Source organism: Myotis daubentonii, chromosome 2 (genome assembly GCF_963259705.1).
Source record: "Myotis daubentonii chromosome 2, mMyoDau2.1, whole genome shotgun sequence".
NCBI classification, from domain to species: domain Eukaryota; kingdom Metazoa; phylum Chordata; class Mammalia; order Chiroptera; family Vespertilionidae; genus Myotis; species Myotis daubentonii.
The window spans coordinates 56,437,313-56,448,411 of NC_081841.1; the positions used below are offsets into that span (position 1 = coordinate 56,437,313).

General features: G+C 56.2%; 2 protein-coding genes across 4 annotated transcripts; both read left to right on the forward strand.

Annotated features, from left to right (window-relative positions):
• Nucleotides 1-3,034: 3,034 nt before the first annotated feature.
• Nucleotides 3,035-7,172, forward strand: MYL6B (myosin light chain 6B). 2 transcript variants are annotated; one of them, XM_059683230.1, is made up of 8 exons: nucleotides 3,035-3,174; nucleotides 4,453-4,677; nucleotides 5,391-5,418; nucleotides 5,625-5,768; nucleotides 5,996-6,169; nucleotides 6,675-6,752; nucleotides 6,899-6,936; nucleotides 7,070-7,172. In XM_059683230.1, the coding sequence occupies exons 2-7, from the start codon at nucleotides 4,501-4,503 to the stop codon at nucleotides 6,925-6,927; spliced, it is 630 nt and encodes a 209-aa protein (XP_059539213.1). In that variant the 5' UTR covers nucleotides 3,035-3,174; nucleotides 4,453-4,500; the 3' UTR covers nucleotides 6,928-6,936; nucleotides 7,070-7,172. The 2 variants fall into 2 exon arrangements, with proteins under 2 accessions (XP_059539213.1, XP_059539214.1); XM_059683231.1 differs by lacking the exon at nucleotides 3,035-3,174 and having other exon boundaries at nucleotides 4,436-4,677.
• Nucleotides 7,173-7,404: 232 nt separating this feature from the next.
• Nucleotides 7,405-10,445, forward strand: MYL6 (myosin light chain 6). 2 transcript variants are annotated; one of them, XM_059683233.1, is made up of 7 exons: nucleotides 7,405-7,534; nucleotides 7,778-7,805; nucleotides 8,525-8,668; nucleotides 8,885-9,058; nucleotides 9,151-9,228; nucleotides 9,518-9,562; nucleotides 10,251-10,445. In XM_059683233.1, the coding sequence occupies exons 1-6, from the start codon at nucleotides 7,532-7,534 to the stop codon at nucleotides 9,544-9,546; spliced, it is 456 nt and encodes a 151-aa protein (XP_059539216.1). In that variant the 5' UTR covers nucleotides 7,405-7,531; the 3' UTR covers nucleotides 9,547-9,562; nucleotides 10,251-10,445. The 2 variants fall into 2 exon arrangements, with proteins under 2 accessions (XP_059539216.1, XP_059539215.1); XM_059683232.1 differs by lacking the exon at nucleotides 9,518-9,562.
• The last annotated feature ends 654 nt before the right edge of the window (nucleotides 10,446-11,099 follow it).

Here is an 11,099-nt window from a genome sequence, read left to right on the forward strand (position 1 = left end):
CCTCTTCTCCTTGGCAAAGTGCCAAAAGAGGGCTATAGGTTGAGAAAAGGAAGAGGAGGAAAGAAAACCAGACAAACCATACATTCGACATAACTTCTGTGGACGTGATGGAAGACCCCAAAAGGCACCCATGGTGTCGCCCTTCCCCAAACAACCTCATAATCAAACACGTATGAGAAACGTACTCATCTCTTCGTGATTAGTGGTCCTTTATGGATGTAAAATAGAGAAAATACCAGCTAGCTCACATGTTGGAAAGATGAAAGGAAATCTACTTAACAAACATTTACATACTACTTACTCTGTGCCAGCCCCATTCTGTTTTACTAATATTAACACATTTAATCCTCCCCACCGCCCTATGAGGTAGATTTATCCTGATTTCACAGATGGGGGAACTGAGGCACAGAGAGAACAAAACTTGCTAGACTGTTGCCAATAAATACCTGACAGAACCTGGATTCAAATCTAAGCAGGCTGGTCTGAGCCCATACTATTTTTTTCTTTTTTCATTGATTTCAGAGAGGAAGGGAGAGGGAGAGAGAAACAGTAACATCAATTATGCAAGAGAATCATTAATCTGCTGCCTACTGCATGCCCCCCACTGGGGATTGAGCCCCCGAGGCTGCAACCCGGGTATGCGCCCTGATGGGGAATCAAACAGTGACCTCCTGGTTGGTAGGGTGGTGTTCAACCACTGAACCACACCGGCTGGGCTGAGCCCATACTCTTCAGCACCCCCTACAATGCCTCTCTGGGATAATTGGCCCCTCATGCCTGCTTTGTAGAGGCCTCCAGGAATGGTTGCTAACTCCTCCTCATCCTTATTTGTTACACAACCCATTACTAATCTTCTGAGAAGCTTTCTCCAAATAACAAACACCATTTACTACCCAGAAAGTTAACTCACGCCTCAACTTTCCTGCCCTCCACCCACTGACTTGCGTGACCAGGCAGCCCCAGGCTCCAGCAGGAGATGCTGGCAGGGAGTTTACTGATCCAGGGCATTAAGGGGGTCTTGGCCGGGCTGGTTCCCTCCCAGCAGAGGAGACCTTTGGTCCCCGTCTGGGGCATGAGCCGTCCAACACTGGGCAGAGGTGTCAGAGTCAGACTGCAGTCCAAGGAGACCCGTGAGGTTATTACCGGGTGGCTGGTGCGTGTGCAGGCCGCAGTATGAAGAAATTTCGACTGGGTGAGACTGGGGCAGGCTTAACTCCAAATCTTACCATTTACTGCAACTACCATCTCATTGCAAAAAAGAAAAGCACTTTGCCCTGGCCGGTTTGGCTCAGTGGATAGAGCGCCAGCCTGCGGACTGATGGGTCTCGGGGTTCGGGGCACATGCCTGTGTTGTGGGCTTGATCCCCAATAGGGGTTGTGGAGGTAGATGATCAATGACTCTCTATCACTGATGTTTCTCTCTGTCTCTCCCCTTCCCTTCCACTCTCTCTAAAAAAATAAATAAAGCCCTGATCGGTTTGGCTCAGTGGATAGAGCGTCGGCCTGCGGACTGAAGGGTCCCAGGTTCAATTCTGGTCAAGGGCATGTACCTGGATTGCGGGCATATCCCCAGTAGGGGGTGTGCAGGAGGCAGCTGATCGATGTTTCTCTCTCATCGATGTTTCTAACTCTCTATCCCTCTCCCTTCCTCTCTGAAAAAAATAAATCAATAAAATATATTAATAAATAAATAAATAAATAAATAAATAAATAAATAAATAAATAAAATAAGCACTTTGGGATTAGTGGTGTAAGTCAGATAGCAACTCAGTGGGCTCTTGTTGGGGTCCAGCCCCAGCAGGTCCAGGGGCTCCCAAAGGTGTGGACGGAGTTGGCGAAGAAGGAATGACACAGAGACAGCGTTCAGATGATCAGCATAGCCAGCTTCTGGGGTCCAGGTCCAGGGGTTCCCAAAGGTGTGGATGGAGTCAGTGAAGAAGGAATGACTCGGAGACAGCGTTCAGTCTATCAGCATAGCCAGGTTCTCTAGCCAGGTTCTCTTTTTATTGTCCTGTTACATCTGTATTTATACCATTTGATCCTATAAGCATGCCTCTATAATCACATCATGGTATGTTTTGGATAACCTTCTACAGTTCCTTGTTTCATTTCCATTGTTTCTTATCTGACCTTTGCCAAAAATCCTGTCTCTACCTAGTTCTGTTGATTTTAATCTTGTCTAGGTTAATCTCTGTGTTTCCATTACAAGGGCTATTCCAAGATCACTATTCTACTGCTCTACTGATAGGCTACAAGGAAGTGACTGAAGGAGATTATCCTACCCAGTAAAGGTTACGTCCTCCCAGCCCCGCTGCTTGCCTTCCCTGGGACTGCCCTGTGTCGGTGGGTCTCCAGGGGTGTAGGCTTTGGTGCTTTCCCTGGTGGGCAGACCCCTGGGGATGTGGGCCCAACAAGTCCCAAATTTATTGCCAACAGTCTTAGTCCAAGTTCTTCATAAGTAGTACATGGTATTTCTGTAACACTACGGGGATTTACTGATTTATTCTCTTCCTTAGTCCTGTTAATCCCTAACGCCAGGGAAAAATCCCCACCTGGGGAAACAACCTTTCTCAGGGAGGTGGTTCTGGTTGTAACACATAGCGCTAAGAGGGGGAGCAAACATATTAAGAACAGTATGCCGAATACGCCAGGTCCCTTGAAACATATGCTGTGCAGATGTTTCTTCCCTGCAGCGCCTGTGTCACGCAGCAAAGGATGGACCGGCCTCCGGCAGGCTCTGTTCCTCTACTGAATGGTAGGCGGAAGCTAAAGAGCCCGCACCACTCTCGCCAGGGCTGTAAGTGCTTCCTACAAGCTCCCCTCCCGCCGGCCGCCACGCCACTCGGAGGACGCTGTGCTCAGCCAGGGGCGTATCCTGAGGACCCCACGCGGTGTTAGGGTCCCCTAGGGGTGAGGGCTGCCAACTGCTCACTGCCTTTCAGTTCCGGGACAGAAATCTGGCCTGAAAGGACTTGAGTCACTAACCGCAGCCTGCGGCCGGAAGTCACCTCTCCAGCGTCCTTTTCGAGCTGCAGAGCTGCAGAGCCCGGCTCCGGGAGCCCGCGGGCGCGCGCGGACTACAACTCCCGGCATGCTCGGGGGCCGCGGAGTTAACCCCTCCGGGGCCGCGGCCGCCCCGCGCCCCGCCTCCGTCCCTCACCTGGAGCCCGCAGGGTGAGTTTTGCAGAGCTGGGAAAGGACCCCCCTTTACTTAAGTCGTGTTTGTGTGTGTGTGTGTGTGTGTGTGTAATGTATTCCATAGAAATGATGCTGATCTTCCTGAAATGGGACAATTTGCAGTAATGAGGCTCAGACGTTTTGGGGTGTTTTGTTTGTTTGTTTGTTTGCGAGTGGAAGACAACAGCTACTCTGAACCACAGGGCCTAAATGGAATCACTACTGTCTTCCTCAGAATGCTACCCAAATCCTCCCCTTCCTCCCCAGAGCAAAAGTAGCCAGCAACCCCTCCCCTCTCCCGAAGGCCCCCGACCTGGACCCTTCTCCTGGGCCCCAGCAAGGCTTGTCCCCTGGCACCTGAACCAAGGATTTTGTTATCCCTCCGGTTCGGGCGAGGGAGGACCTCCCACATCCTGTTGGATTAGAGATTTTAGAATTTAGGCCCTTTGTCTCTCTGAGCCCGCCCTCCCCTCAGGGTGCCACCAGGGAATCCTGCAGATTCGGCAGGCGCCCTACCTTTGTCTGACTTGAATGACTGATGGTTTAAGGGTTTCTTCCTCGGGCGTGTGGGTGGTGGGTGTTAAACTGGTCGTTGCCCCGCCCCCACCCCTGACTCCATGGCACAGGGGGCAGTGGATGCGGGTCACACTCAGTTTTCTATTACTGTCCTCTGTCGATATTGTGCACAGTTCCAGTTCTGGGCCGGGAGGGAGGAGGACAGTAATTACAAGTATTGGGGATTCCTAGGCTGTTCGGGGTCAACTCCCCTCCCCCCCCCTCCATGGTCAGAGGGAGTGGTGAGGATGCTTGGTTTTTTTTCACCTTTCACTGCCCCCAGACTCCACTTTAACTATGTCAGTTCCCCCGCCCTTCTGCCTCATCTTTCAATAGTCTAAAGCTGCTAGAAAAAGGGGCTACTCTGAGTCAAGGGGCTGAGGGCCTGGAATTCCTGGATCCCCTTCTCTGCTTCACCCCTATCTCAGTGTCACTAGCAAGAATCCTGCCCTCCCTGGAAGGTTAATTCCCCCATTCTGGGCAGTCTGTTTTTTCTTTTCTTTTCCATGGCCCCCAAAGGGGCCATTGTTCTGGCCAGCCTTTGGGGCAGGGTAGACAGAAGGGAGGAGACGTTGGGGCAGGAGTCCTGAACCATGGGAGGCAAGGGGAGTGAGGGCAGGCTGGCAGATCTCTCCTCTATTTCACCCTCCCCACCGCCAACTGGCTCCCTGCCTCTGCTCCCGCCCCTTAACATCCCAGACTCCCTGGCTATTTAAACAGCGATGGGTGCCCCCATCGGCACACACTGTCCTTTGGCCACCGGACATCATGCCTCCCAAGAAGGATGTTCCTGTGAAGAAACCAGCGGGACCCCCGATCTCCAAGCCGGCTCCCAAGCCAGCCGCAGGGGCTCCTCCAGCCAAGTCCAAGGCTGAGCAAGCAGCAGCTGCCCCTTCAGGCCCTGAGAAAACTTGGGAGCCCCCCATGGATCTCTCCAAAGTGGTGGTGAGTGCCCGGAAAGTGAAGAAAGAATTTGGAGGGGGCGGGGGTGGGTGGTACAGGGGTGGAATACAGCCTAGGGGAATTAGGAGGTATCTAGAAGGTAGGAATCAGTGCGCACTGAAATGATATTGGGGGCTCCCCTGGGTCCATCCTTTGGAAGCATCCAGGCTTATGACTCTGCTAGTACCTCTGTTGTTCTCCCCATTAACCTGTAACACACGTGTGTACGTACACACGTTCATACACACTGACTCCCCTGCTGGAGGCAGGGACTGTGAGATGGGGAACATCTGGGTTCCCAGGACAGTTTCAAGGTGAAGGGAGGGAGCTGCTGCCTGTGTAAAGGCCCTATCTCTGAACCCCAGCAGGGAAGGCTAACGAGGACAGACTTGTTAGACAATCACAGCTGGGGGTCAGGAGTAAATTTAGCTTTTGTTCAGCCCCCAGTTATGTGAGGGATGCAGGGCGCAGGGCAGTGGAGGGAGGGGAACAGGTGGCATGGGATTAACCCTGTTCCTAGGAAACCCTCCCCCCTGATAATTCCTCCTCTTGGGATTCTCCCAAAGCCCAGATCTGGGAATGGGACTGAGGTGGCTGGGCTCTCAGCCTGGTCCCTTTGAGCCCCTCCCCAGAGGTAGCTGGCAGTCGGGTGGGAGGAGCGATACCGAGGAATCCAATGAGCCCTGTGAGCCCTCACCTGCTCTTTTCTCCCACAGATCCAGTTTAACAAGGACCAGCTGGAGGGTGAGGAGCAGTTGGTCCCCTGAGCCCACTGTCTAGGCCCAAGCCCCTGGTCAGATTCTCTTTCTATTCCCCTATTCCAGTCCTGACCTTGAAACCTCCCACACCAGTCCCCTGTCCTGCCCAGCTCTAACACACAGTTTCTGAACTTCCTCTCTGTCCGGGGGTGCTGGGACCCTGGTCAACACCGGTATCTCTTTATACTTCAGAGTTCAAGGAGGCCTTTGAGTTGTTTGACCGAGTAGGGGATGGCAAGATCCTGTACAGCCAGTGTGGAGACTTGATGAGGGCCCTGGGCCAGAACCCCACCAACGCCGAGGTCCTCAAGATTCTGGGGAACCCCAAGAGCGATGGTGAGGGGACCACTGGAACAGGGGGGCTTTTCAATTTGGTGGTGGAACAGAGGAATGTTGGTAAGGTGACAAAAGATGCTGAGGTGGGTCTCATGACTTCAAAAACTGCCCACGCAGGGGCAGAGAAACGTCCTGAATGTTGAACAGGAGCAAAGCCTCCATGGGTGGGTGGGAGCTGGGTCCTAGGTGACACCGCGGTGGCCTCTGCCTCACCTCTCCACCTTCAGAGCTGAAGTCGCGGCGCGTGGACTTTGAGACCTTCCTGCCCATGCTCCAGGCAGTGTCCAAGAACCGGGACCAAGGCACATATGAAGACTACCTGGAGGGGCTCCGGGTGTTTGACAAAGAAGGGAACGGCAAAGTCATGGGAGCAGAGCTCAGACATGTCCTCACCACCCTGGGTGAGGCTCAGACCCCGAACTGTGGGCTGGAGAGAAGAGAGTGGACCGAAAAGAAGGCTGCCCAGAGGAGGAGCCAGGGAGGGATTACTGCCCTGTAGGTCATGGGCAGGAGACAGAAGGTCAGAGCCCTGGGGGCAGATCTGTCGGCTTCTTCCTGCAGAGGCTAAAGTGAGAAGGGGCACAGATGCCTCCCAAAGGGCCGGGGAAGGGAGGAGGTGGGAGATTTGAGGTTCCCTTTTGGAAGAGATGCTGGCGCTCTGTGATCTGGTACTCTCTCTTAGTTTCATTGTCGAAGCTTGCACCTGGTGCTGATGCAGGTGAAATGCAAAGCAAGATGCAGGGACACATTCAAGGCGTTACCGTTACGCGAGGAGAGGATTCCTTTGGCTTCTCTTGCTGCGGGCAAATCTCCAGGGTGGGAGGAGGGGAGGGACAACACAGAATAGGCCGGCCTGGTTGGGCAGGGAGGGAAGACGGCGGCTAAAACGTTGTGTCTGGGGCTCAGGAGAGAAGATGACTGAAGAGGAGGTGGAGACCGTTCTAGCAGGACATGAGGACAGCAATGGCTGCATCAACTATGAAGGTGAGGGGCAGAGGAGCAGAAGGCACGGGGGAGGAGGGGCGGCAGGAGGCTCCCGGTCTGCGGTGCGGGCACCCTGGGGCCGGGGTTACCTAGAGTCAGACGCCCATCCTCCGGCCTGCTCTGAAGCCCCTCTCGCTTCCTTGCAGCCTTCCTGAAGCACATCCTCAGCGTGTGAGCCCGGCAGGTAGGGCCCTCCTACTCGCCTGGGCAGACTAGTCTCCTTCCGGCCCCTCCGCCTGGGCACAAAAGCTGGGCAGTGCGTTTTCCTGTTCTCGTATGCGTGCTGGGGTTTGGCAACTTTTCACCTTTTTCCACAGATGGCGCGGGGTCGGACACTGGGCCTCCCGCAGGCGGAAGCATGTTCCTACCACTAGGAGGCCACCTATTGTTTCAAAATAAAGAGACGGTTCCTCCCCTGGCCTCCGACTGCTGCTTTCTTCAGGGGTGAGGGTGGGAGGGAGGGAAGCGAGGGCTCTCCTCTCCCCGATCCGTTCTCCTCCGTCTTCCCGCTGCTCCAAAGGGCAGGTTCCTCGCGCCCCTCCCCGCACCATCTACGGGCGCGGCCTCCGTGCCCCAGGTGAGGCTCCGGAGAAGTGAGCAGCGGCGGGCCCCGCCCATCTCATTACTAATGTAGCAGGTCATCTGCATAAGCCCAGGCCAGGAATCCTATTGGCTGGGCCCGCTGAGGGTGACGTCATCGGGACGTTCGAAGACTAGGGCTGGGCCGGCCGCCGGAGCCATTACTGCAGGAACAGGTCCCGCAGAGCTCGGCAGCCAAGATGGTGGGGCCCGGGCCTGGGGGGGAGAGCGGGGTTGGGGGCGAGAGGCGGGAAGTTGGGGGTCGGGGCGAAGGGACCCCGAGGGCCTGGAAGATTGGCGGCAGGGTTGGGAAGTCTGGGGAGTTGTCCTGCTGGGAAGCGAACGAGTCCCCGGCGCGGGCCCGGAGTGGGTGGTTGTGGGGGACGGGGCTGGAAGCTCGGGGTGTGGAGCTCAGCTGCTGACCGCCCCCCCTCTTCTCCGCGCAGTGCGACTTCACCGAGGACCAGACCGCAGGTATGTGACGCGCCCCGAGGTCGCGCTCGGGGACTCCTCTAGCACCTGACCCCGCCTGTCTCTTCCGCGCCTCCAGGGGCGCCTCCTCCTGGAGCCTCCATCTTCTGTCTCCCTCTCTTCCTCCCTCTCCTTCCATCCAGATCTGAGCCCCCGCTCTGGGTGAGTGAGGGTGTGGGCATGAGACAGCTTGGCCGCCCGCTGCGGGGCGGGGAGGGGTCTGCGCTGCCTGTGCGCCTCCGACCCGCAATCAGCTTCCGCCTCTTCTCTCCTGACAATCCCCCTCCCCGTCCCGCTGGGACTTGTGCGGACTAACACCGGGGACCCGCTCTTCTGTAAAGTGGGCCGGGGAGTTGGCGGAGGACACTTTCGCCGAACGGCGAGGTGGGGCGTGGCCGGAGGCTGCCCCGGCCCGGCCGCTGCTCCCGCTTCCTTATAAGGACCGGCCCAGCCGGGCGGCGGCGCATTCCTGCGGGTCCTGCGGCGGCCGGGCCGCGGGGTGGGGCGTGTGTGTGTAAATGCGCGGCTCCTGCCGGGGAGCAGGGCTGTGTCCTCCGTGGGACACCTGAGTCGGGAGTCGGACTCTGGGTCCGTCCCTCTTAGGGACTTGGCGCACAGAGGGATCTATCGGGTTTCCATGATTAAAGTTGAATGGGAACGGGCACCATGAGGGTTGGTTTAGCCCCCAGGTGCCCAGTGCTGATGTGTATCTGGATCCTCAGAGTTCAAGGAGGCCTTCCAGCTGTTTGACCGAACAGGGGATGGCAAGATCCTGTACAGCCAGTGCGGGGACGTGATGCGGGCCCTGGGCCAGAACCCCACCAACGCCGAGGTGCTCAAGGTCCTGGGGAACCCCAAGAGCGATGGTGAGGGTCAAGAACAGCCCCTCGGGGTGGGCCCAGTCCTATAGCTCAGCGCTCCCTTTGCCTGGGTAGGCCCCAAACTCAAGCAGGTCTTGTCTCAACTAGCAAATCCCATGGATTTCTTCTGCTTGGAGTGGGAGCAGTCTGTTCGGCTGTGACCCTGTGACCCCCTCGGTTCTGAGGACTTGTGTGACTTTCCTCCTGCCTCCTTTATGGCAGAGATGAACGTGAAGGTGCTGGACTTTGAGCACTTCCTGCCCATGCTGCAGACGGTGGCCAAGAACAAGGACCAGGGCACCTATGAGGACTACGTCGAAGGCCTGAGGGTGTTTGACAAGGAGGGGAACGGCACTGTCATGGGCGCCGAGATCCGGCATGTTCTCGTCACACTGGGTGAGGCTCTACCCTTTCTCCTTGAGCCCAGGCGCCACCTGATAGACACTTCACCTGTCACGCAGCTCCCACAATGCTCTTTCCCTCTGCAGGTGAGAAGATGACAGAGGAAGAAGTAGAGATGCTGGTGGCAGGGCACGAGGACAGCAATGGTTGTATCAACTATGAAGGTGAGGGACAAACTGGAGGAAGCAGCCATACGGGCAGGTCAAGTACAGTTTGGGGCTGTCCCTGTCCCTGGACTTGGGCTCCAAAAAGTGTCAGGCAAGAGGCAGGGCCCTGCCCAGCCCAGGAGCGGGAGGCCAGGGTGTATGACAGGAGAGGAAGGGGCCATGTGGTGTGAAGGGTGGGGAAGGAATGGGAAGTAAAATAAATGGAATGTCTATGTCCCCACTGCCTGACCCCCTCACCCCATGTGTGTGTCTTGTCTTCACCATTAATGTCTCTTCCTTCCTGCAGCATTTGTGAGGCATATCCTGTCGGGGTGACGGGCCCGTGGGGCGGGTACGGCTCCTCCCAGCCTCCCCTTCTCTAGTTGACCCCTCCAGTGTTTTTCTTCCCCACTTGCTCTCTGGCCCCTGCCCTACCCCTACTACCATCTGACTTCTGGCATGTTTCTGCATGGAGCTGACTGGGGAGGGGAGGGTCCTCAAAGAGGAAGACAGCCTGGGGGTGTGGTACCTCCTCTCCTAGAATGGGCTCTGAAGTTTCACTTCTGGGGCCTTAGGTGCTGGTGCCTGGGAACCCTGACACCTGTCCCGTCTTGCTTTAGGGTGATCCTTTGGCCCTGGAGCAGCGGTGGTTGGCATAGAGGGGTGGGTTGCCTGCCCCATTGTTCTGCTGTAGCTGAACAGTTCTTCCCCTTCCTTCTGCTGGGCAGCTTGGAGGTACCCTAACCCAAAACTCTGTCTTCTCCTCCTGCCAGTGGCTGACAGTAGCTTTAGGTGTAGTTAAGAACTTTTCTGCCTCTGCTGTGTTCTTGCTGCTCAGGGTGGGGTGGGAACTAACAGCTGGTGGGAGGGGAGCTGGGGGCCTAGAGAACTGGTCAGACTCAAGGTGACTCCTGCAAACTGACCCCAAGGTTGGTTGCGGCAGGTACGTCCCTTCCTTCGTAGTCTTAATGGTCTCCTGGCCCCTGGTGGTCCCCTCCCCTGGGCCCTGCCCCTTCGTTTACACTTTCTCCTTTCCACAGAGCTCGTCAGAATGGTGTTGAATGGCTGAAGACATTCCCAGTGTGCCCAGAGCCTTGTGCCTTCCCCTGTGTGAGACTGTATTAGCCCTGAAGGCTTCCCAAGTTCTCTTGTCACAGCACTTTTCCCAGCTTGTATCTCTTGGATGATGTTTGCCATCAGCATTCACCAAATAAACTTGTTTTCTGTGCCCTAAATGCGGTTCTGTTTTCCTTCCTGAGCAGGGTGAAGGGAGAGATAGTCCAGGATCAATGGACCAGGGGCTGGGGAAGGGCCTGTAGGAGCCCTTTGCCTCACTGAAGAAATGCTGACCACATTCACTGCTGCTACAAAGGCCACCCCTCCGGGGATGCGGAAAGCCATAAATCTCTAGGACCAAGGCTGGCCAGCCTCGTTCCAGGCCACATCAGGCCGAGTCCTCGCCTAGCACTCTAGCTCCTTAAATCCAACGCTGACCCTCCCAAGCACTGCAGACCTTTGGTGGGGGAAACGTGGAGACTGTTTATTGGAGCTATAGCTAGGGCACATTGGCACTGCCAGAGCCTGTCACCCAGCAGGGCTAGGGGCCAATAGCAACAGGAGGAGGTGAGATGCCTGCCTTCTCCCTGCCTAATAAGGGAAGAAATGAAGCCACTACCTCTGAAAGGGTAAATAAACAAAAGCTCCCGGTTGAGGGTGTCCTTCCAAGCCTTAAACAGCTATTTTTGGGGCAGGTGAGCGCCTCTGCCCAGCTCCTGCATCCGTGCACAGCCCCGACAGCTGAGCTGCCTTTGGCGGTGGGGAGAGGCCAGCGTCCGGGCCTGGTGCCTCCCTGGCCTAAGCACAGTGATGCCCCGGCCCGACCCGCTACC

Excerpts from the sequence above, each read along its gene's own strand:
- MYL6B (XM_059683230.1), top strand. The coding sequence starts at position 4,501 with ATGCCTCCCAAGAAGGATGTTCCTGTGAAGAAACCAGCGGGACCCCCG. Across the intron at positions 6,170-6,674 it reads ACATGTCCTCACCACCCTGG|GAGAGAAGATGACTGAAGAG; the intron begins GTGAGGCTCAGA and ends TCTGGGGCTCAG. Across the intron at positions 6,753-6,898 it reads TGGCTGCATCAACTATGAAG|CCTTCCTGAAGCACATCCTC; the intron begins GTGAGGGGCAGA and ends GCTTCCTTGCAG.
- MYL6 (XM_059683233.1), top strand. Across the intron at positions 9,059-9,150 it reads GCATGTTCTCGTCACACTGG|GTGAGAAGATGACAGAGGAA; the intron begins GTGAGGCTCTAC and ends TTCCCTCTGCAG. Across the intron at positions 9,229-9,517 it reads TGGTTGTATCAACTATGAAG|CATTTGTGAGGCATATCCTG; the intron begins GTGAGGGACAAA and ends TCCTTCCTGCAG.